This window comes from Pan troglodytes, chromosome 1, assembly GCF_028858775.2.
Source record: "Pan troglodytes isolate AG18354 chromosome 1, NHGRI_mPanTro3-v2.0_pri, whole genome shotgun sequence".
Taxonomy (NCBI): domain Eukaryota; kingdom Metazoa; phylum Chordata; class Mammalia; order Primates; family Hominidae; genus Pan; species Pan troglodytes.
The window spans coordinates 203,554,655-203,578,317 of NC_072398.2; the positions used below are offsets into that span (position 1 = coordinate 203,554,655).

The 23,663-nt window shown below is 44.0% G+C and overlaps 1 protein-coding gene across 2 annotated transcripts in view; it reads left to right on the forward strand.

The window, feature by feature from the left end:
* WASF2 (WASP family member 2) overlaps window positions 1-23,663 on the forward strand; it is an 84,976-nt gene that overhangs the window by 52,745 nt on the left and 8,568 nt on the right. For both annotated transcript variants that reach the window (XM_016957207.3, XM_024357298.3), the window contains exons 2-6: window positions 7,553-7,725; window positions 17,417-17,551; window positions 18,084-18,237; window positions 20,406-20,523; window positions 21,545-21,675. In XM_016957207.3, coding sequence (XP_016812696.1) covers window positions 7,596-7,725; window positions 17,417-17,551; window positions 18,084-18,237; window positions 20,406-20,523; window positions 21,545-21,675 — 668 coding nt within the window. In that variant the 5' untranslated portion in view covers window positions 7,553-7,595. The remainder of the gene's footprint in view (window positions 1-7,552; window positions 7,726-17,416; window positions 17,552-18,083; window positions 18,238-20,405; window positions 20,524-21,544; window positions 21,676-23,663) is intronic.

Here is a 23,663-nt window from a genome sequence, read left to right on the forward strand (position 1 = left end):
ATATTCTTTTTCTTTTTTGTTTCTTTCTTTTTGAGACAGGGTCTGGCTCTGTCACCCAGGCTGGAGTGCAACCACTCCAGCTGGTGTGATCATAGCTCTCTGCAACCTCCAAGGCTCAAGCAATCCTCAGTCCTCCTGCCTGAGCCCCCTGAGTAGCTGGGACTACAGCCGCATGCCACTACACCCAGCTAATCTTTTTGTTTTTAATAGAGATGAGGTCTGGCTGTGTTGCCCAGGCTGGTTTCGAATTCCTGGGCTCAAGCAGTCCTCCTGCTGCTGCCTCCCAAAGTATTAGGATTACAGGTGTGAACCACTACACCCAGCCATGTTCTTTAACATAAAGAAATGTATCTCTTGAAAGAGGAAACTCAAGAGTAAACCTCTTCTCATATGTCCCCATCCAAAGTGCTGTTAACTATAGAACAGTGGGAAACGCTGAAGTGAAAGCAGAAGTCCTAATTGCCACACATGCAACATCCCCACATGTTCCATCCCCTGCTACTGCTGATCAGCATTTTGGGGGTATGTTTCAAAGAGGAACTGCCTTGAGAAGCATTTCTGTTGTGATGGTTATTGCTATAGCTCAAATATGCTTGCTTTTTGGATGTGACCATAGAAATCTGCAGGTGTTATCAGTGACCTTGGCTCAAAATGTAGCATTGTTTATTTGTCATGAACAGCTAGTAATAAACATAGCCAGAAGAATGAGCAGTCATCTGTCTTCTGGTAATAACAGGAATTCAGAGTGTGGGGCACAGATGAATGCATCCTCCCTTCTCTCACAGATATCTCTCCCTTTGTGTTTTCTTCTACCCTCCAACCCCCAGCTCACCCCATCCCACCCCACCCCACCCCACCCCACCCCAGGCTGTTGGGAGCAGTCATGAGAGTTCAGAAAGTAGGATGGGTATCAGAGTCTCTGTTGCCTAGACTGGAGTGCAGTGGCACAGTCATACACACTGCAGCCTCAACCTTCTGGATTCAAGTGATCCTCCCACCTCAGCTTCCCAAGTAGCTGAGACTATAGGCATGTAGCACCACACACCCAGCTAATTTTTAAAATTTTTTGCAGAGACAGGGTCTTGCTTTTTTGCCCAAGCTGGTCTTGAACTCCTGAGCTCAAGCAATCTTCCGGTCTCAGCTCCCAAAGTGTTGGGATTACAGGTGTGAGCTACTGTGCCTGGCCCCAGAGTCTCTTTTTAACTTTATACTGACCAAATGTGATATACAAAAGTATTCCATGATAGGCTGGGCATGGTGGCTCACGCCCGTAATCCCAACACTTTGGGAGGCCAAGGTGGGCGGATCACTTAGGTCAGGAGTTCAAGACCAGCCTGACCAACATGGAGAAATCCCATCTCTACTAAAAATACAAAAATTAGTGGGCATGGTGCTGTATGCCTGTAATCCCAGCTACTTGGGAAGGCTGAGGCAGGAGAATTGCTTGAACCTGGGAGGCGGAGGTTGTGGTGAGCCGAGATTGTGCCATTGTACTCCAGCCTGGGCAACAAGAGCAAAACTCCGTCTAAAAAAAAAAAAATTGCATGATAACTTCAAATATACAGACTTGAAGAATCTCACTGTTTGAGGGGACCTTAAAGGGCCTCATCCAGTTTCCATTTCAAAGCACGAATGCCATCATGGCACTAACAGTCCAGACTGGTACTGCCAGGCCATGGCTAGGAAGTTCTGGCAGTCTTTTATTTGTTTTCAGACTCATTCTCAAGTCCCTTAGGCTGAAACTTGCTACAGATGAAGATGGGGTTACTGCTGAATCTGGCCTGGACGTCTGGAGCTGGTCCAAAATACAGTTTTTCTTTGAAATTTTTTGGGTAGCTAACTCCTTGATCAGTCCAGGAGCCTCTTGGGTATAAATAACCTCAGGGCTCTGTCTGGAACTTCCTTTGGGCCATTCTAGATCTCACAGGTCCTAGTAATTAGACAGATGTAGACCTGGAGAAGGGGCATGATTCATGGCTATAATCTTCCCCTCTCTACAGTCCCTAAATGTGCCTCTGATTGTGTGTTCAGAATGCAAGTGGATGTTGGCTGAGTGAGGAGATCATGGCAGCTTGGGTAGAAGCACATCTAGAAATTTTAGAGCTGGGAAGCTTCTAAAAGATGTTTAGCTTAGTCCGTTTACTTTGTAGATGAGGACACAAAGCCCAGAATAAAAATTATAACATCTTTGATTTAGAAGGCATTGTAGAGGTCATCTAGTCTGATTTTCCAACACCTTCATAAATGCTAGAAATTTCTCCCCCAACGTGCCTGATAGCTGGTCATCCAGAGCACAGGGCTGGAGAACTCATAACCTTATCTAAAGATAAGCCATTCTACTATCGGACAATTCTAATTAAAATGACCTAGATAAATTGAAATCTACTTCCCTGTAACTTTTATATTCTCAGCAGTTCTAATTTAATTCCTCTCCTATTTAACATCTCCCAAGGTAAGACCTTCTCAAATCCCCAAATTAGCAGATATCACTATAGTATATAATTTCCCTAATCAAAGTAAAAGATGTCTGAAAAAGACCTTCACAGATACCATAAAGATAGGGCATTCCACTCTTTCATGTATCCAGAATTTCCTTTTTTGACCAAGAACCACCACTTCACTGGTTTTCTTCACTTTGTCTTCGTTTTCCTTCATTGGCGCTAGCATTCAGCTCTTTTCTGACGCTTTTGATAAACATACATTTTATCACTTTGTGAATATAACTGTATAAAACTAAAGAGAGCAGCCAGTGGGGCTGAGGGGCTGGACTCACCCCTGCAACTGCCACCTGTCTAGTTTCTCAGTTCATATTTGCTAGCTGTGGTAGGGTGGGCCTTTACATTTCTACTTTCTCCTTCTCAGCCTGTGAAGAATTTCCCAATTGGTCTTCTTACTTCCAGCCCTCTCCTGCCCAAATATAACTCCTGTGCTTATGCAGAATGATTTGTCTAAAATGCAAATGTGACCCTGTTGTCCTTCCTTAATTCAGTGGTTCCCCAACATCCAGTGCACTATACCAGTAAGGTGCTACTGATGATAGAGGAGCCTTTCTCAACTGGAGTTCCATGAAAGAATTAAATCTTAATGTCATTAGGCATTCATTATATGTAATATATTAACTTTTCTCCAGTACGCGTAGAATGGTGCTAGTTATGTACAGTCTTGAGGGGAATTGAGAAAACTGTCACTCTAATCATCCTTTTTGTTCTGTGGTTCAGATGAGGAATCCAGTTATGAAAGACTGGAAGAAAGAGATAGTATATGTTCTTCAGGAGGTCCAGGATCACAGCTGGAAGCAGCCTCCAGGAAAAACCTGCCAAATTCCTTTGAAGGCTAGAGTTTTGTCTTTAAATTTTTAATGTAAATATTGCATTCCACCATATAATATGTCTATGGTTAAAAGTATTTTTAAATATTTATCAATGAGGGGCCCGGGTATGGTGGCTCACACCTGTAATCCCAGCACTTTGGGAGGCCAAGGTGGGAAGATTGCTTGAAGCTAAAAGTTAGAGACCAGCCTGGACAGCATAGCAAGGCCCCATCTCTATAAAAAATAATAAATTAGCCAGGCATGGTGGCATGTGCCTGTAGTCCTGGCTACTTGTGAGGCTGAGGTGGGAGCATCACTTGAGCTCAGGTGTTTGAGGTTGCAGTGAGCTATGATCATGCCACTGCACTCCAACCTGGGCAACAGAGTGAGGCCTGGGTGACAGAGTGAGACCTTGTCTCTTAAATAATAAGATAAAATATTTATCAGTGAATAGGATTTATTCTACAGGAGGATTTGCCTAGGGTCTGTGGAACCACAAATAACTGCCTCTTTTTTTTTTTTTTTGAGACGGAGTTTCGCTCTGTCGCCCAGGCTGGAGTGCAGTGGCGCGATCTTGGCTCACTGCAAGCTCCACCTCCCAGGTTCACACCATTCTCCTGCCTCAGCCTCCCGAGTAGCTGGGACTACAGGCGCCTGCCACCGCGCCCAGCTAATTTTTTGTGTTTTTAGTAGAGACGGGGTTTCACCATGTTAGCCAGGATGGTCTCGATCTCCTGACCTCGTGATCTGCCCGCCTCAGCCTCCCAAAGTGCTGGAATTACAGGCGTGAGCCACCGCACCCGGCCTATAACTGCCTTTTTTTAAAAGCCCTGTAGTGGGTCTTTTATTTTATATATATTATTTAATGTCTCTAGGAAAATTGCCCCCAAGATCACACAGTAAGGTGTACTAGTCAGGGTGCTAACCTAAGAATGTGTCGACTCCATAGAGCCGATACATTTTCTATAACTTGAAGTGTGAGAGAGAGAGCCTAGAAATCTTTTTGCCCAATTCTAAGTTTATTTTCACCTGAATGTAAGATTTTTTTCTTCTTGGTCAAGTTACTGTTGTGGTTCAGATCATGCATAACTCCATGCTTCTTGTACAAACCAATCCTTGATTATCCAAAAGAAAAATGAGCAATGGTGCATGTCATTTCACATACAAGGAATTTTGTCTCTCTTTGGTGGCTTTGAAACAAATCACTTTAAACGATAGCAGATAAACTTTTCTAATTGTTTTGTCCTAATAGATATTGACATATTGTTATTTCTCGAGTACCCTCCTGCTGGTTGTGGTAACTGGCCTTTTTGACAATAAGCCATTTGCTTTAGAAAACTTGGTTCCAGGTAAACCCCAAACAGATGACATACAGTTAGTTGTTTGTTCTGCTTATCCAAGGCACTTAGAAAACCATAAATGCTAAAGTACCAAGGTGTTAGAATTTGCCCCCCACCCTCAATCTGAAATTTATGTAGCCATCTGGAATCTAGTTTCCATTAGGTATCCAGAGGGAAAGTCCAGAATGCCCTGTCATTGGTCACATTCAGCACAGCATTTCAAGATGGTCTGGTTCTTTTAGCTCCTCTGAGAAGCTGGAATGAGTACTCAAATGATTACCAGTGGAAGAGCCACAGTGGCTGTTTCCAGTCATTCCTGGCTGTACACCAAATTTCTGGTTGATCTTGAAAGTTTGAAATTTGGGAATCTAAGGACACCTAGAGGATGGTGTTCAGAGCCCTGCAAGGTTCTTTCATATGTAACCTCCTCCCACCTTTCCTGTTCTAAACTCTCTTTACCATGTGTTACTGAAGATTGCCTCTTAGTACCTGTTACCCTTTACATTAAATAAAAGAGGGAAAGAGTTAAATGGGAAAGTCCAGGGTTTGGACTAGAAAACCCATGGGGTCAAAGGGGGAATTCAGCAGAGAAGTGGAATGGAAATCATTTCCTTAGACAGTAGACAAGTATTCAGGAAACACCTCTGCACCCCAAAGATAGGCACAGCTGCCACACAGTGACTATTAAAAGGAGGTTCAAAGTTATAAGCAAACAGCTGATTCTCTTGGTTCTTGGGCTGTTGCTGTTGGTGACAGGAAATCTTGTTCCCCAAGCTGCTGGCTTCCTGTTTTATTTTTACTTGTAGCAGATCAGAATGTCCATAACAAGGAGCAGTCTGTTCCAAAGGGTTCTACTCTCCCTTTGAGCCTGAAAGATTTTTTTTCTCTTTTGGTCATACAATATGTTTGTAATATTTAGTTTGGTTTAAGCATTTTGTATTCACAGTCAACTTTTTGGTGATGAGCTGGTGTTTTAAGATTTGATGTAAATAAACCCTTGTTTTGCTTTTTTTTTTTTTTTTAATATATAAAGAGGAGTTTATAATATTGGGGACTTGGCCCAGCTATTCGGAAAGCTAAGGTGGGAGGATCATTTGAGCAAGGCGGTCAAGAATGTAGTGAGCTGTGATCGCACCATTGCACTCCATACTGGATGACAGAGTGAGACCCCGTCTCAAAAAAACAAAAAGGCTGGGCGTGGTGGCTCATGCTTATAGTCCCAGCACTTTGGGAGGCTGAGCTCAGGAGTTCAAGACAAGTCTGGGCTACATGGCAAAACCTCATCTCTACAAAAAAATACAAAAATTAGCTGGGCGTGGTGGTGCATGCCTGTAATCCTAACTACTTGGGAGGCTGAGGCAGGAGGATCGCTTGAGCCCAGTAGGTGGAGGTTGCAGTGAGCTGAGATCTTGCCACTGCACTCCAGCCTGGGTGACAGAGCGAGACCCTGTCTCAAAAAAGAATAAAAAATAAGAAAAAAAACTTGAGGACTTAGGTATGTTAACTTTATGCTTTACCTTTTCATGTGAAGTGAATTTGTCATTTTCCCTAGCATGAAAACCATTAGGCTGTTTTAGATTTCTTTAGTTTTATAAGATGTGGAAAGAGGATCAGTCCATTGTGCCTTGACTGTAGTCATATCCATTTTGTGGAAATTAAAACCCTCTCCTATCCTTGTAAAACTAGGAATTCGGTAATCTAAATCTAAAACAATAGCTCAGCATGAACCTGAAGTGCTGGGGGATTTCCTAGGGAAAGGGGCTCAGCCCACCGGATAAGAAACAGTAACTGGAAGGTTTCCGGATCTGCTCCAGACATTTCCTGCTGTCTCTAGAGCCTTTTGGCCCAGGTGTGTTGAACCGGATGGGAGCAAGAAAGGGAGCTGTTGGGTAGAAGAGAAAGCACCAGGGAATCTTACAGCACAGTTTACTCAGCATCATGTTTGACATATTGAATGTGTAAAATTTTTACTTTATATCCTCTCGTTCAGTCAATTTACAAACTAAACTTAAGAGATACTGGCATTAGTAGTTAGCTATACTTTTTTTTTTTTTTTTTTTTTGAGACGGAGTCTTGCTCTTGTCACCCAGGCTGGAGTGCAATGGCGCAATCTCAGCTCACTGCAACCTCTGCTTTCCGGGTTCAAGCAATTTTCCTGCCTCAGCCTCCTCAGTAACTGGGATTACAGGCACCCGCGACACGCCTGGCCAATTTTTTGTATTTTTAGTAAAGACAGGGTTTCACCATCTTGGCCAGGCTGCTCTCGAACTCCTGGCCTTGGGTGATCCACCTGCCTCAGCCTCCCAAAGTGCTGGGATTACAGGCGTGAGCCACCATGCCCGGCCTAGTGGTTAGCTATACATTAACAGCCATTTACCAAGGAAGGACTGGAAAAGTTATATCCTGATGTATATCAATCACTATTGGCAGCTTGATTTCATTGTGGAGATTATCAGGTGACAGTGTTCTTTTTTGATCTTTATAATTGGTGGCCTAGAATCTGATCTGTCCTGGTTATGAACACCCCAGGGATAGGATCTGTACCGTCCAGTGTCTGCTGAATGGGCTGTTTTCTAACCATGCCTCCTTGCCTCTGGAGACTCTTGTTGGTTGGAGCAGTAGTTGGCACTTTAATGTTTCTGTGCTGCCTATGTACCTCAGGCAGCAGTCACCAGTCCAGAATTTCTAAACTTACATAGCAGATCTTCTAATAGCAAACCTTAAAAAGGGCAAGGGAGAGAGGACTTAAAAATGAAAGAAAAAAAAAGATAGGGAGAATGAAGTTTTTTTTAAAGCTGTTTTAGATCAGGGTAAGACCAAAAAAAAAAAAAAAAGATTCACACAGCCCTAGTGTGCCTGGAATTTGTGGTTGAGTAATACTTTCCTGTTATTTCTTTTTTAGGTTGTTTTTCACCATTCAGAACATTGCCTGAAGCAGGTCCACCATGCCGTTAGTAACGAGGAACATCGAGCCAAGGCACCTGTGCCGTCAGACGTTGCCTAGCGTTAGAAGCGAGCTGGAATGCGTGACCAACATCACCCTGGCAAATGTCATCCGACAGCTGGGCAGCCTGAGTGAGTGCCTCGGAGAGCCTGTGCTTTGCCCTCAGGGGTCGTTGGTGCTCTTTATTTAGTTTCCTTCTCCTCCCGCGTTCCTATTTCTCCCCCATCTGCCTTCCCTAGGTAATGCGAAAATGTATCCTCCCTCTCCTCCCCAAAGAGAGGCTCCCTTTTGGTGTAGCTTCTTCTCTTCAACCTTCTTTATCTACCACCACCCTCTAGGTTCCCTCCTCCCTCCCCCTCCACCTGCTTCAACAGAAATCTGTGGGAAGGGTGGCAGGAAGGGCTGCAGCAAAAACTGCAGACGGAATGACAGAGCAGAATTCTGTGTGTGTAAAGTGGGAGGTTCACAGAGCAGTATCTTGGGTCGGGGAATGTGCCTGTAATTACACGAGCTGTTCGATGTAGCCTGACTTTGTTGAAGCCTCAAATGTGCCAATAGTCTTTATCTACCCAACACCCCCACCCCTTTTCTTCCCAAAGAGGAGTAAAGCAAACATGCCTTTGGAGAGATTCTGACTGACTTGTCCACCCTGGTACACACTTAATTGTGCTGCAAGCCCCCAGGTCCAAGTTCAGGGTACAGATTACTTCTGCAGTCTCTGGGGTATTGGGAGTTTTGCAAGCTGTGTGAACATACAGTGACACAAATAGTAGCTGGAGCCATTCTTCCTTAGGAGGAAGATGGGGGTTAGCCCAGACTGTTTTGGAGCTGAAGGAAAGCCAGCTCAACTATATATATTTTTTTAATTGGCAAGAATGAATGAGACTGCCTTGGGTGGGGTACATGCATGTGGTTTGGATTTCATTCTGAATCAAGTTGACTTTGTTTGCTTGAAGCTGAGATATGGGAAGGGCAGATGCTTGGATTGGCTCTGCATTTATCTAGTGCCACTCCAGCTCCCATAAGAACCTCCGTCAAAATGCCATTTTAGTGATCTTCCTTAGCAAAGGCATCTTGGTGTGAATTATTTCAGATACTCACCCCTCCTATCGCATCACTGCCCTTAGTGAAGGCAGTGTAATATCAAGAAAGCCTGCATTCTCCCATATAGCAGTAGGCCCAGCCTTTAAAATAGGAGGCTGAGGAGACAGAACTCTATGACCAGATGATGTATGGAGTCTGAGATTCCTAAGCCTTCACCTACCTCAGGGATCATCTCAGTTGATCCAGGGCTTAGAGAAACCTAGATGGGGCATCATGAAGAAATGAAACCCTGCCAGTGCCTGTCTTACACAAAGGAACACTGACAGTAGCACAACAGCAGTGCAGCTGACAAGGAAGCACATCAAGGCTGCAGAGACCTCACTGCTTTTTAAAGGCATAATTTCTGCCTCTCTCTGTCTCTCTCTGAGAAGGCCAAATGGGTGGAAGTCAATCAATCACACACTGGTTCCTTCTTCATAGGACAAAGAACATCTAGCTAATGATGCTTCTTATTTCCACTTACTGAAGTTACGCTCTCTCTCAGCTATTTTTCCAGGGTGGTGGTGATGGATGCCATTGCTCACACTCCCACTTGTGATCAGACCACTCCTATCTTGGGGAAGCTGATCTGAGGGCCAAAGTCACCTTATGCCCAAGGAAACAAGATTTTCTTACATTGTGGGGGCTAACTGATCCTTTATTCATCCAATAAACTTGTGTTGAACATATTTTATGTACCAGCTGCTGAGGGGATACTCAATAATAATAAGAATAAGAATAAGAGGCAATAATAAGAAATTGTCTCTGCCCTCCAGGAGCTCATAATCTACAAGGGGAGGCAGAAATAAATAATTCCTAAGAGGAGAGAATGGGGAGAGAGTGAGAAGGGAACCCACATTTGTTGATTGCCTACTTTATGCCAGGTTTGGATAAGATCTTGACATAGATTATCTCATTTAATCTTCTCAGTAATCCTATGAGATTAGGTGGTGGTATTCCCATTTTTCAGATAAAGAAAATAAGGCTCAGAAAAATAAGGTAACTTGGCCAGGCACAGTGGCTCATGCCTGTAATCCCAGCACTTTGGGAGGCTGAAGGGTGTGGATCACTTGAGGTCAGGAGTTCTAGACCAGCCTGGCCAACATGGTGAAACCCGTCTCTACAAAAAATACAAAAATTAGCTAGGTATGGTGGCACACACCTGTAATCCCAGCTACTCGGGAGGCTAAGGCACGAGAATCGCTTGAACCCGGGAGGCGGAGGTTGTAGTAAGCTGAGATTGTGCCACTGCACTCCAGCATGGGCGACAGAGCGAGACTTCATCTCAAAAAAAAAAAAAAAAAAAAAAAAATTAAGTTAACTTGCCTAAAGAGATACAGCCAGTAAGAGGCAAAGTCACTGTTTAAACTCAGACTTCCTACAGATTTCTCAGCTCTGTCCCTTACTCGCTGTCTCTGCCAATATTGCCCTGGTTTAGACTTCATTGACTTTCACCTAAACTATTACCCAAGCCTCCCTCTACCTTCTTTCTCTGATCCAACCCCCTTAAATCTGTTCCTATATCCCTGCCAGAGTGATCTGCCTAAAAATCAAATCTCACTTTTTACTTTTTATGATTCTGAATTTCTGAAGCTTTGAAAGTTCTGTGTTAACTTTTGTAATGTAACAAGTGTTTTTATAGTCAGAGTACACATCGCAACTATTTCTCTCCCCTCTTCCTCACTGTGGAATTATTTAAGTTCCTTGGCCTAGCATTCAGGACCCTGCAAGACCTGCCTTCCTTTCTAGCCTCATTTTCTACAGTCTGTCTTCCATTTTACAATTTTTTTTTAAATTTTTGTGTTTTTGAGACAGAGTTTTGCTCTTGTTGCCTAGGCTGGAGTGCAATGGCGAGATCTCGGGTCCCTCCCTGCAGCCTTCGCCTCTGGGTTCAAGTGATTCTCCTGCCTGAGCCTCCCGAGTAGCTGGGACTACAGGCATGTGCCACCACACCCAGCTAATTTTTTTTTTTTTTTTTTTTTTTTTTGAGACGGAGTCTCACTCTGTTGCCCAGGCTGGAGTGCAGTGGCGCCACCTCGGCTCACTGCAAGCTCTGCCTCACAGGTTCACGCCATTCTCCTGCCTCAGCCTCCCAGGTAGCTGGGACTACAGGCGCCCGCCACCATGCCTGGCTAATTTTTTTGTATTTTTAGAAGAGACAGGATTTCACCGTGTTAGCCAGGATGGTCTTAATCTCCTGACCTCGTGATCCGCCCACCTGGGCCTCCCAGAGTGCCGGGATTACAAGCGTGAGCCACTGCGCCTGGCCAATTTTTTGTAATTTTAGTAGAGACGGGGTTTCATCTTGTTGGCCAGGCTGGTCTCAAACTCCTGACCTCAGGTGATCCAACCGCCTCGGCCTCCCAAAGTGTTGGGATTACAGGCGTGATCCACCACACCCAGCCTTCATTTTACAGTCTTTTAAGATGGAAAAAGGGGGCTTGGCATAGTGGCTCACACCTGTAATCCCAGTACTCTAGGAGGCTGAGACACAAGTATTGCTTATGCTCAGGAGTTCGAGACCAGTCCTGGCAATATACTGAGACCCTATCGCTACAAAAATTAAAAAATTATCCAGGTGTGGTGCTGTACACCTGTAGTCCTAGCTGGTTGGGAGGATAAGGTTGGAGGATCGCTTGAGCCTGGGAGTTCAAGGCTGCAGTGAGCCATGATCATGCCACTCCAGCACTGGCCAACAGGGCGAGACCTTGTCTCAAATAAATAAATAAAATGAAAAAAGAAAGCAAAAAAGAATGAATTATCAGCTACTAGTAATTCTCCTGAGACAGACCATGCTCTCTCATATGTCCATACAGTGCTCTTGCTATCCCCACTGGCTGAACAGCCCTTGCCATCTTTGTCTGTCTGGCTGCCTGTAGCTGATCCTTCAAGGCCCAGCTCAGGAATCTTCTCTTCCAGGTTGGGCTAAGACTGTTCCTCTGAGCTCCCGTTACATGCCTATATTATCCTATCACATTGTATCACAAATCACCTATGTCTCAATTAAAAATTATTGGCTGGGCACAATTGTAATCCTAGCACTCTGGGAGGTGGAGGCGGGAGGATTGCTTGGGCCCTGGAATTTGAGACAGCTTGGGCAGCATAGTGAGACCCTGTCTCTACAAAATATAAACGAAATTAGCTGGGTGTGGTGGCGTGTGCCTGTACTTCCAGCTATTTGGAAGGCTGAGGTGCAAGGCTGGGGTAGGAGGATCACTTGAGCCCAGAAGGTGAAGGCTCCAGTGAGCTGAGATAGCACTGCTGCACTCCAGCCTGGGCAACCAAAAAAAAAAAATTGTTGAAGGTAGAAATCATGTGTTGTTTGTTCTTAAACCCCAGTGTCTACCTTGTATAGTACCTGTCACCCAGTAGAAACTCAGTAAATGTCGAATAATTCACGCCTATATATTTCCCACTATTCCGTGCTATTGATGCACAAAGAATGTAGGAATGGAAAGAATACTTTCTGTGGGTAGTGGGGGCACAGGTAGGGATAGGCGGGGTCAAGGAAGACTTCACAGAAGAGGTTACATTTGAATGGGACCTTGAAAGATGACTGGGATTTCATCTAGCTGAGAGGAGTGCAGGGAAGGGTTCATATGTGCTTCAGGCTCATGACCTTGGCCTCATGTGCATTGTACCTGGGTGGAACTTCTCAATTTAGTAGTGAAAGTCTGATTATGGAATGGATAAAGCATAAAACTAAAAATTCCACAGCCATAGATGGCTCTGTGACAGCACATCCAGAATTCTTATTTTTTCTCAGAATAGTGAGATTGGCATTTCCCATATTCGGTTGCTGTATCTTAGGAAATACAGGCACAGCCAGCCAGCACTTTGTATCAGTATTGTGGCCACTCGGGAGAATGGAACCCCCACTTGGGTCATTAAAAAATCAAGCTAGACATTGGGTTTCTAACTGACTGCAATGTGGGTGAGGGGGTGGGGCATGCCATTGGGGAGCTCCAAGACTCCCACTCAGACTTCAATAAGAGCAGCTTCACATTTTTAAACATCAGTTTTACCTGTTCTACTTCCACGTAACATTTCATTTGAAGTGTTCTGCTAAGGAAAAAACAAAATTGAAGACTGCTTCCTAGAATCTTTTGCAAAATGTGATATCTGTATGAATGTTGGATAATGATGGATATTGGGTCTGTCTTGGTAATCTGAGTGAGTGAAATTTAACTCTGAACAAGACACTTTGGTTTTTCCTAGTTCAGTATCACACTTCTGTTTTCAGAAGTTGGAGTAATTTTTAGCACTTGAAGAATAGATACTATCAAATTACTGATTGGAATTATATTTAAAATTTTCCTCTAAGCTTAAAACTTAGGGTATTTAGGCTGGGCACAGTGGCTCACGCCTGTAATCCCAGCACTTGAGGAGGCCAAGGCGGATCACTTGAGGTTGGGAGTTCGAGACCAGCCTGGCCAACATGGTGAAACCCCTTCTCTGTTAAAAATACAAAAATTAGCTGGGCCTGCGCCTGTATTTCTACTTGGGAGGCTGAGGCAGGAGAATCTCTTGAATCCAGGAGGCAGAGGTTGCAGTGAGCTGAGATTGAGCCATTGCATTCCAGCCTGGGCAACAGAGCAAGTCTCTGTCTAAAAAATAAAAAAAAAAATTTTGAAAATCAAAAACTTAGGGTATTTAGAATTAACACCTTTTTTTTTTTTTTTTTTTTTTTTGAGATGGAGTCTCACTCCGTTGCGCAGGCTGAAGTGAAGTGGTATGATCTTGGCTCACTGCAACCTTTGCCTCTTGGGCTCAAGCGATTCTCATGTATCAGCCTCCTGAGTAGCTGGGATTACAAGATGATGTGCCACCATGCCTGGTTAAATTTTATATTTTTAGTAGAGACAGGGTTTCACCATGTTGGCCAGGCTGATCTCAAACTCCTGGCCTTCAGTGATCCACCCGCCTCGGCCTCCCAAAGCATTGGGATTATAGGCATGAGCCACCGTGTCTGGCCTTAGGTATTTACACTCTTAAGTCATGTAATGTGGTTGAGGAGTATAAGGAAGAATCTCATTGTAACAACTCACATTTTTAGCTCACTTAATCCTTATGGTAACTTGATGGGGTAGATATTATCCCCACTTTACAGATGAGGAAACTAAGGCTGGGAGATTGTGACTTGCTGATGAGTACACGAGTATAAATAGAAAGAGCTGAGACTGATTCAAATTTTCTTTTTTTTTTTTTTTTTGAGACGGAGTCTTGCTCTGTCACCCAGGCTGGAGTGCAGTGGCACAATCTCGGCTCACTGCAAGCTCCGCCTCCTGGGTTCATGCAATTCTCCTGCCTCAGCCTCCTGAGTAGCTGGGACTACAGGCGCCCACCAACACGCCCAGCTAATTTTTTGTATTTTTAGTAGAGATGGAGTTTCACCGTGTTAGCCAGGATGGTCTTGATCTCCTGACCTCGTGATCCGCCCACCTCAGCCTCCCAAAGTGCTGGGATTACAGGCATGAGCCACTGTGCCCAGCCCAGATTTTCTGGTTTGAAGTCAACTGCTCCTTCCATGTCTCAGTATGGTTCTAAGTCTGCCTCGGGCCTGAGGTGATGAGATAGTGGGGAAGCCTTCACACCACCTCACTTCCTCTTAAAACAGAGATCTTATTGTTACCAGTTTTATATGTTGAGGTTCTGTGTAAGGTTTTTTCTTGAAAACCACTGTGCCACACTGAGCCTCTACTTCTACTATCACTACCCCCTTCACTTAAGGAGCAGGAAATCCTAGGTACTCTTGGTGACTCTTGGTGTAAGTTGATTGGTTTTTTTTTTCCCCTCCAGAATAGCTGGATGGTTAATAGATATTTTTCTTTTTTCTTTTCTTTTATTTCATTTTATTTATTATTATTATTTTTGAGATAGGCTGGAGTACAGTGGCATGATCTGGGCTCACTGTAACCTCTGCCTCCCAAGTTCAAGTGATTCTCATGCCTCAACCTCCTGAGTAGCTGGGATTACAGGTGTCCGCCACCACGCCCAGCTAATATTTTTTTTTGAGATGGAGTCTCGCTGTCTCACCTAGGCTAGAGTGCAATGGCGCGATCTTGGCTCACTGCAACCTCTGTCTCCCAGGTTCACGCAATTCTTCTGCCTCAGCCTCCTGAGTAGCTGGGATTACAGGCGCCTGCCACCATGCCCATCTCATTTTTGTATTATTAGTAGAGATGGGGTTTCACCATGTTGGCCAGGCTGGTCTCAAACTCCTGACCTTAGGTGATCTGCCTACCTTGGCCTCCCAAAGTGCTGGGATTACAGTCATGAGCCACCACGCCTGGCCTAATTTTTTTGTAATTTTATTAGAGGCAGGGTTTTGCCATATTGCCCATGCTGGTCTCAAACTTCTGGCCTCAAGTGATCTGCCCACCTTGGCCTCCCAAAGTGATGGGATTACAGGCATGAGCCACCATGCCTAGCCTTCTTTTATTTTTAACAGATATTTTTGAGCTTGGTTTATTTTCCACACATAATGTTGCATATTTCTCTGTTTCAACCTTCCAAACACAATTTTCCATTACCTAGACAAGCATGATACAGTATGGTTTTCATAGGAACTTAGCCATATTATGAACAGGGATCAAATAAAATCCTCAACCTGCAGAGTAGAAATGCTTGTCAGCCAATTTGAGTTCTTTGAGCTCAGGAGCTTCCCATAGTTGTTTAGGTCACAAACGATCAATATGCAAGGACTTGCTTCTTCCTTGATTAGAAGTCCTTATTGACTTAAATTTACCAGCAATTCAAAATATGCAGTTGATTGGTCTTATCCCCACTCTTCAGGTTGTACTGGGAAGGTGAGCTGCAGTTCACCCTGAAGGTGCGGTTTTGGCCTTTCAGGCTATTTTTTTCCCCCTCAAATATGGACTAAGCATAAATGTAGTTTTGAAGCTAAAAATTAGAGCCTACTTTAAATAGTTCTCAAAAAAAAATTATCATTTGATTGGGCACAGTCTCTTATGCGTGCCTTCACCTTGCAAGAAGCTCAGAAGGTAGGCCCGGGCACGGTGGCTCATGCATGTAATCCCAGTACTTTGGGATGCTGAGGTGGGCAGATCACCTGAGGTCAGGAATTCAAGACCAGCCTGGCCAACATGATGAAACCCCGTCTCTACTAAAAATACAAAAAATGAGCCGGGCGTTGTGGCAGGCACCTGTAATCCCAGCTACTCAGGAGGCTGAGGCAGGAGAATCACTTGAACCCGGGAGGCAGAGGCTGCAGTGAGCTGAGATTGCGTGCCACTGCACTCCACCTGGGGGATAGAGCAAGACTCTGTCTCAAAAAAAAAAAAAAAAAAAAAAAGCTCAGATGGTATATTTATTCATATGCACCACTTTTCATTCCTAGTAAGAATGTGCCTGTGGCTTGGAATGACAATATAGAGGTAGTGTCAAATTGCTGTTATGTTTCTTTGGCTGCAAATTCTCCTTGCATTCCAGGGTTGAAAGTACGGAACTTTTCTTTTTCTAAAAAACAAGACATTGTGGAAAGAGACCACTGCTATGTTGTTTTTCAGAGAGGGCTTGAAAGTTTCAGCTTTTCACTTGGTTCCTGAGATGTAGATTTGAAGGATTGTAACCTAGAGCAGACTTTGAAAGTTATAGGTTACAAGCCGGGCATGGTGGCTAGAACACCTGTAATCCCAGCACTTCGGGAGGCCAAGGTGGGCGGATCACTTGAGGCCAGGAGTTTGAGACCAGCCTGGGCAACCTGGCAAATCCCCATCTCTACCAAAAATACAAAAATTAGCTTGGCATGGTGGTGCGCATCTGTAATCCCAGTTACTCGGGAGGCTAATACATGAGAATCGCTTGAGCCCAGGAGATGGAGGTTGCAGTGAGCCGAGATCACGCCACTGTACTGCAGCCTGGGCGACAGAGGGAAACTGTCTCCAAAAAAAGAAAAAATATATATAAGTTATAAAACATAAAGTAATCTTCCCACCTCTTAAAAGAAGTTGTATATCTCTGCTATGGCTTGTTGATAAGCTTAGGGCCCCTCAAAGATAACACAACTGATCATAGTTGTTCACTGTATTTTCAAGGCTCCACTGAGGAACTAATTTCCTATTTTTCATGTTAATTTTAGATACGTAGAATGTCCTCTGAACTCCCAATCTGTTTTTCAGAACTGTTTTATAAGGTACTTTTACAGAACAGCAAGAGGCTAAGGGCTATAGGCAAATGTGTAGTGTTTATTTTATTTGGAGTCTCGCTCCGTCACCCAGGATGGGGTGCAGTGGCTCGGTCTTGGCTCACTGCAACCTCCGCCTCCCGAGGTCAAGCGATTCTCCTGCCTCAGCCTCCCCAGTAGCTGGGATTATAGGTGCCTGCCAGCACGCCTGTCTAATTTTTGTATTTTTAGCAGAGACGGGGTTTCCCCATGTTGCCCAGGCTGGAAATGTGTAGAAATATTATCTTTTCTTCCAGGCTTAATTTTTTGCATTACACCTTTCAGTTTTATTCAGCCTGTTTTGAGTCTCATGACTGTTCACGTCTGTCAAGAAGACTCTATTAGTTATAGAACATATGCAGCCTTCCTAAACTATGAAGAGTATTTCTCTGTCTCTAAGAGCAGTCATCTGCATATAGCCCAAACCGTCTTAGGGTATGTGTGTGTATATGTATGTGTTTGGGGGTTAGGGAACACGATCTTTAGTAGCCAGTTTTTGTGACCATTTACGTTACTTCTATGCACTAGTGACTTGGTTTCTTTGCTCTTTCCAGGTAAATATGCAGAGGACATTTTTGGAGAGCTCTTTACTCAGGCAAATACCTTTGCCTCTCGGGTAAGCTCCCTTGCTGAGAGGGTCGACCGACTACAAGTTAAAGTCACTCAGCTGGATCCCAAGGAAGAAGAAGGTAAGAAAGCTGAGCTCAGCATTTGCAGGCTCTGCTGAGCAGTTTTGTAGAATTTTTTTTCCCTGATTTATTTAAAAAAAAAAAAAACGTGAGGAGAGAAATCACAGAGACCTATAGAGTTTTGCTTTGAAATCACACAAGCCTGAGTGCTGGAAAGAACCTTTTTAGCTCCACCACACCCCCATGCACTCCTTTCTCCCATTCCCCCAATTCCTTCTTTCTCAAATTTCCCCTCCCTCAATCGTATTTTGCTACCATAAAAGTACTTGGAAGATTCATTCCTCCTAAGGAGAGGCCTGCTAGATCTGGCCACATAGTAAACCTTTGTGTTGCCTCATTTTGTTCAGTCTTGAAACGACTGGGCTGCTGACAGCCTTGTGGGGCTTCCCCAGAGGGGGAGGGAAAAAAAAAGCCTGGCTGCGGACAGCCGCAGCCAAGAAGTGCAGCAGCTGAGGCCTCTCCGACTGGTGTGACTCAGTGTTTGCTCAAATAGCCTGTCGTCCATTTTCTAACGCCTTCCATCTTCTCTCAGTGTCACTGCAAGGAATCAACACCCGAAAAGCCTTCAGAAGTTCCACCATTCAAGACCAGAAGCTTTTTGACAGAAACTCTCTCCCAGTGCCTGTCTTAGAAACATACAATACCTGTGATACTCCTCCCCCTCTCAACAATCTTACCCCTTACAGGTAATGGCTGGCTAGTTCCTCCCTTTTTCAACCTATGGTTTAATAACACTAGATTTTTTTTTGTCTGAAGCGGTTGTTTCCATCAGAGGATTGTATCTAAAAGCTTACTGCCTACCCCAAAGTTGTGGTAGTTTGTGTGGCAGCAGAAACTAAAATTCACACCATAAAAATTGTCACTTATTATTGTTTGGTTTCTGAAATTCATAGTGAGTATAATACATATTGAAAGTTTACTGTAACCATTGCATGCTACAGAGTTTAATTTCATATAAGCCAGGTCCATCTTGGATTCCATCCAAGGAATTTAGTTATTATAGAACCAAAAGGACTTTGTTACAAGGCGGTCCTACAGCATGGATCCCAGGGGCAACATTCTAGCAAGGCTCCCACTTACTTGGAAACCACTAGATTACCAGATGTTTGGGTGTGTTAGTGGGGCCAGCCTCTTGGACTGGCTGCTCTGGGCCCAAAGGGGTCTTTCCAAAGCTTAAGGAGTAATTCGCATTCTTCCAAATGAGCATCGTTCACTTTGTTTTGAACATCCTTTGGACATTTCCTTCTGTAAGGACCTACTCTGCTGTGCCTGGACTTGAAAAAGAAGGTAGCCTTATAGACAACTTAAAGCCCCTCTCCTCTAGTGGTTTGGTAGTTTTGTCATCCTGCAAAAAACCACTGAAGAGGGGCAGAAGGCGAATATTTATCTTGCTTACACCCATACATATCTTTGGAGCAGGTAAAAAGTAATTACAGATAGCTGGAGGCAGATGTCTTCTATCAGACATGTGTACACTGCAAGGTAGAGTGTGTGTGTGTGTACCCACGTGAAATTCAAGGACACCAGTCGGATTCAGGGAGCCTTCTCACACAGATATAAAGTACATGGCATCTGTCCTTCATTTTACTTGTAAAATTATGTTTGCCCCTTGGCTTTCAAAGGGACCAGCATAGCAGGACAGAGGTTTGACTCTGCAGCCTCCGTTATTGAGTCTAGTTGGGTTTGGGCAGAGGGGTTGTGGGGCAGAAAGGGGTCATACAACTGATAATATTGTAGCGAGTATAACATAGGGTTTGTGTGGTGAGATTGCATAAACAAATGATATTAGGAGAATTTTATTCTTCAGTTAATGGTATTTTTCTTTTTAGCATACAGTGTCAGAATTAGCGTGGCCTCTCAGTTATCTGAACTTGGTCTAACAGAAATGAGTGGTGGTGTATCTAACTCAGGAGAAGATTTAATATAGAAATTATTAATGTTTGATTTGGAAGTGCTTTCTGTGTTGTGATAGGATTGGAGGGTAGGGAATAGAATTGCCTTTCCAGTTCTTTTTAGTTCAGAATAATGTTAAGATAAATGTTCACTCCTAAGCACATCCTTTCTGGATAGTGAGAGGACCTTATCCATGTCAAAATGCAAGATTCCAACTAGGACCATTGAATCTGGCAGATAGCCCTTATATGGATACTAAGTAGTTTACTCTGTCCCACTGGCACAGCCATTAATTAGAAGCTGGTGATTAAACCTTGTGGTCTTACAACAGCTGGCCATCTTTTCTCACTGGAGCCCTCTTGTGGTTGGGGTGTATGTGGATGCTGAGCTGTTCTAGAAGGGAGCAAGAAGGTGGAGTGCTGTGGTTGGTTTTCTGTGTGTGCAGAGAAATAACAGCTGTAAACACACACTTTTCACGTATATATGTGTACATATGCATACACATGAACTCCCACATGTGCACACAGGTTTCCGGTGGGTGGGAAGCTACTGATGCTTCCTAGAGAGTCCTTGGGGAACTGGTGGGAAAAGAGGAACCAGTGGTAGAAATCCCCTCTGATGTACCAGGAAATCCGAATATCCTCAGGGAGATCTCTGTGGCCATGCAGATCATCAGAAGTAATCAGGATCCCTGCTGCTATCACCTGTACTTGCCCTGACAATGCAAATTCATCTACCAGGAATTGAAAGTAAGGCTAAGGTTCTTAAAAAGTCTGATAAGTAGAGAGGTGCCATTCGGGGGCATTGAAATGCTGGTATGGGAGAGGAGGTATGCAATCGATTCAAATGACTTCTTGATTCCTTGGTGTAAAAACTGCTAACTGGTAGGTGTTTGGAATATTGGATTTGGTTGGGAGCTCATCTGTCTACTGACAGCTACTTGTCTTCATTTCTATCCCAGGGACGATGGAAAAGAGGCACTCAAATTCTACACAGACCCTTCATACTTCTTTGATCTTTGGAAGGAGAAGATGCTGCAGGACACCAAGGATATCATGAAAGAGAAGAGAAAGCATAGGGTGAGGGGAAAGGGGCCTCTGTTCTCCACATCAGTAGGCACGATTGTGGAGGGGGATAAAAAGGAAGCCAGTGTTATGTGAAGTAATCATTTCAAGTGGCTGCTTGCTTGGATGCCAGGTGAAACTCTTAAAAAAATGTGTCCACACCAAGCACAACCAAGATGAAAGTATAAATCATACCAAAAATGTGTTTGTTCCCCCCAGTGCTATTAACAATTGAGTATATTCAGGCTGAGTTTTAGAAATTGACTTTTCTATTCACCATTTATTTCTCTTGCAATTTGCACCTGACTCTGCTGGACACTCAAGCTAGGCTAGTCCCTTCTCCACTAGTTTTGCAGCTCATTTCTCAGAGATCAGCACAAGGTTCTGCAGTGTTTGATTTGCAACAGGAGCAGTTTAATGCCTTCGCTACGGGCTGGGCGGGGCTAGGGTGGGGGGATATATGTAGGTTTTGAAGATTCTCCCTCCCCATAGACTCTTCCTGGTATGTATGTGACCTACCAGTTGCAACCTCAGTCCCATTAGCCTGGCTGCCAGGAGGGCCAAGAGAGTGCCAGGGGCAAGAGCAGCTGCACAGGCGGAAAAATTCTTCATTGATTTTTGTTTTGTTTTGTTTTGTTTAAACTATTTCCTTATATGTGCCCCAGATAACTGCAGGTCTCATTACATCTCATCTCTCTTGACTGACCTTTGGGGCTGAGCAAATAATAAATAGCTGTTTACTAACATCTAGCAATTAGAGCTTTTCAAAAATGTGAATGAGTTATCCAAAGAGGAAGTGGGGTTCCCGTTGCTGGAGGCATTTGAGTGTGGGATTGAGCAAATGTTTCACCCGGGGATGGTTTGGATTAGATGGCCTCTGGGTCACTTCAAACCCAGTAATTCTGTAAGTTCTGTAGTTATTGTATGTTGTCTAGGCAGATTATCTCTTAGATACGCATCCATGAAGATGGGTAGAATTTTAATGAAGAACTTGGAAAATATTCTACAAAGACCTTCCTGTTCCTTTTCATTATAGAAAGAAAAGAAAGATAATCCAAATCGAGGGAATGTAAACCCGCGTAAAATCAAGACACGTAAGGAAGAGTGGGAGAAAATGAAGATGGGGCAAGAATTTGTGGAGTCCAAAGAAAAGCTGGGGACTTCTGGGTAGGTAATGCCTTTGTACTGTTGGTAGCATTCTTTGAAGGGGCTGGGGACAACAGTCTGACAGCTCTGGTGTGACACCTTTCACACCCCCTGAAGTCTGTTTCTGTGGCTTAGATCAATACCACTGTTAATCAGCTACTTTAAAGTGCATCCATCTGGTGATGAAAATTTGCTAAATAAATCAAGAGATTCAGCAATTTAAATGAGGTGATTGGAGTGGTCTGGAAAAGAAAGCCCATGGCTCCTAGTGCCCTTACTCTGCAAGATACACATCTAAGGGCCCCAGAGGAAAGACTGGAAAGGGAAGAAAAGTGGTCTTGGGAATCCTTTGCCTCCAGAGCATTGATTTGAAGGTCATGCCTAAGAACTGGGCATTTCACTCTCAGGGCTGGGGAGGGCTAGGCAAGAAAGCTGTTCACATCACCAAAGCAACTTTTCAGTCAGCCTTTGTCAGTCATGGGAGAGAAGCTAGCCAAGGGACTGAATGCAGACCTCATAGACAGTGTGGGAAAGGTTGCTCGGCCAGTATTGAGGCTATATATCTCTGTGGAGAAATAAGAGGTGTCAGTCTGACCCCATTTCCCAATACCAAATCACACTGGAGGTTTAAAGGGGGAAAAAGATGGTTTTAAAGCTTGGTTTGATGCTTATCCTGGTGTCTGACCTGGTTGACATTCAAAGCCAAGTCACCATGACTGCTTGGCATGAATGTCGCCCTGGTTTTTTCTCTAAATACACTGCATCATGGCTGTCAGAGAACCATGCCAGCCCATGCTGGGTGTCTAGGAATGATAAAAGGAAAGAGTTGAGTTGTTCTTGCTTTTAGAAATAACTCTACCATGAAAATCTTGACTTTTAAAAATCTTGACACTTCTGACACTTGTTCTTCGTGGATTAAGAGATCTGCTTTAAAGAGTGATGAAGATGGTGAAAGGAAAAAATGAACCTTTTTCTCTACTGGGAAATCAGCCCTGAGGGTACCTTCATTACCTTCACCTCCCAGTAAAGGGGGACATTTTGTTCCACGGACCAATCCTGTTCAGACAGGCACTTGTCATAGGTTCAGTGACTCTAAGGCCAGAAGCTTATGTGTTCAGAATGCCAGCTACCCATGTGTGTCTTCTTTTTGTGGAGTAGGAAGATGAGGATTTGCCTTCCATTTTCCTGTTGTCCAGGCGGTTTGGAGTTGGGGCTTCATGGTTAGTCTATCTGGACATGCCTGTTGGTGAACCTATAAAGAGACGTGCCAAGGCTCCAGGGCTCCAGGCCTTGGGGATTTTCCACATCAGAGCATCTTTTGATTCAGTTAGTTTTCTCCAACTCTGTTCTCCCTGGGGTCTGTTTTAGATGAGTTCTTTAGACCCCAACAATGGTGGAAAGAGGGGGAGGTGGAGCAGAGCAGGCCAGATTTTGCTAGCTGATGCTTGGTGTATTTGTGCTTGTTTGAAGTTTTGTTGTTGTTCACCCAGAACAAATTCACCCAAGGCCCAGTGCACTGAGGGACAGGTTTTCATGAGACAAGCCCTAGCACGCTACTTTAATCGTCAGCTCATTTTGTTTGATAAGAGACCTGGCAAAAAGACCACATTTACTACCACATAGCACCCTGCATTCATCCTCAGCTTGATTTTGCAATCCAGTGCCTCCTTGGCCTTCGAGCTCTCCAGAGGCTTGCTGACCTCAAAATCAGGCTGTGTGCCAGTCACGTGTTTGCAGCTCACTAGCCTCTGAGACTTGGCTTCACATTTGTCACAGGACAGAGTTTGGGATTCAGGTATATCTGCACCTGACACTGGGGAGAGAATTTAAAAGAACTGCTGGGTTTGACAAGGCCAACACTGGGCAAGGAACAGCATGGTTTTGATAATCTGGGTTGAATCCTGTTACTACAAACAATTCAGCATAAATATCTGGGATATATTTGACAATAGAATATTTAGTCTTAAAATAAAATTTCAGTGTAACAGAAAATATGTGGGAAATATACC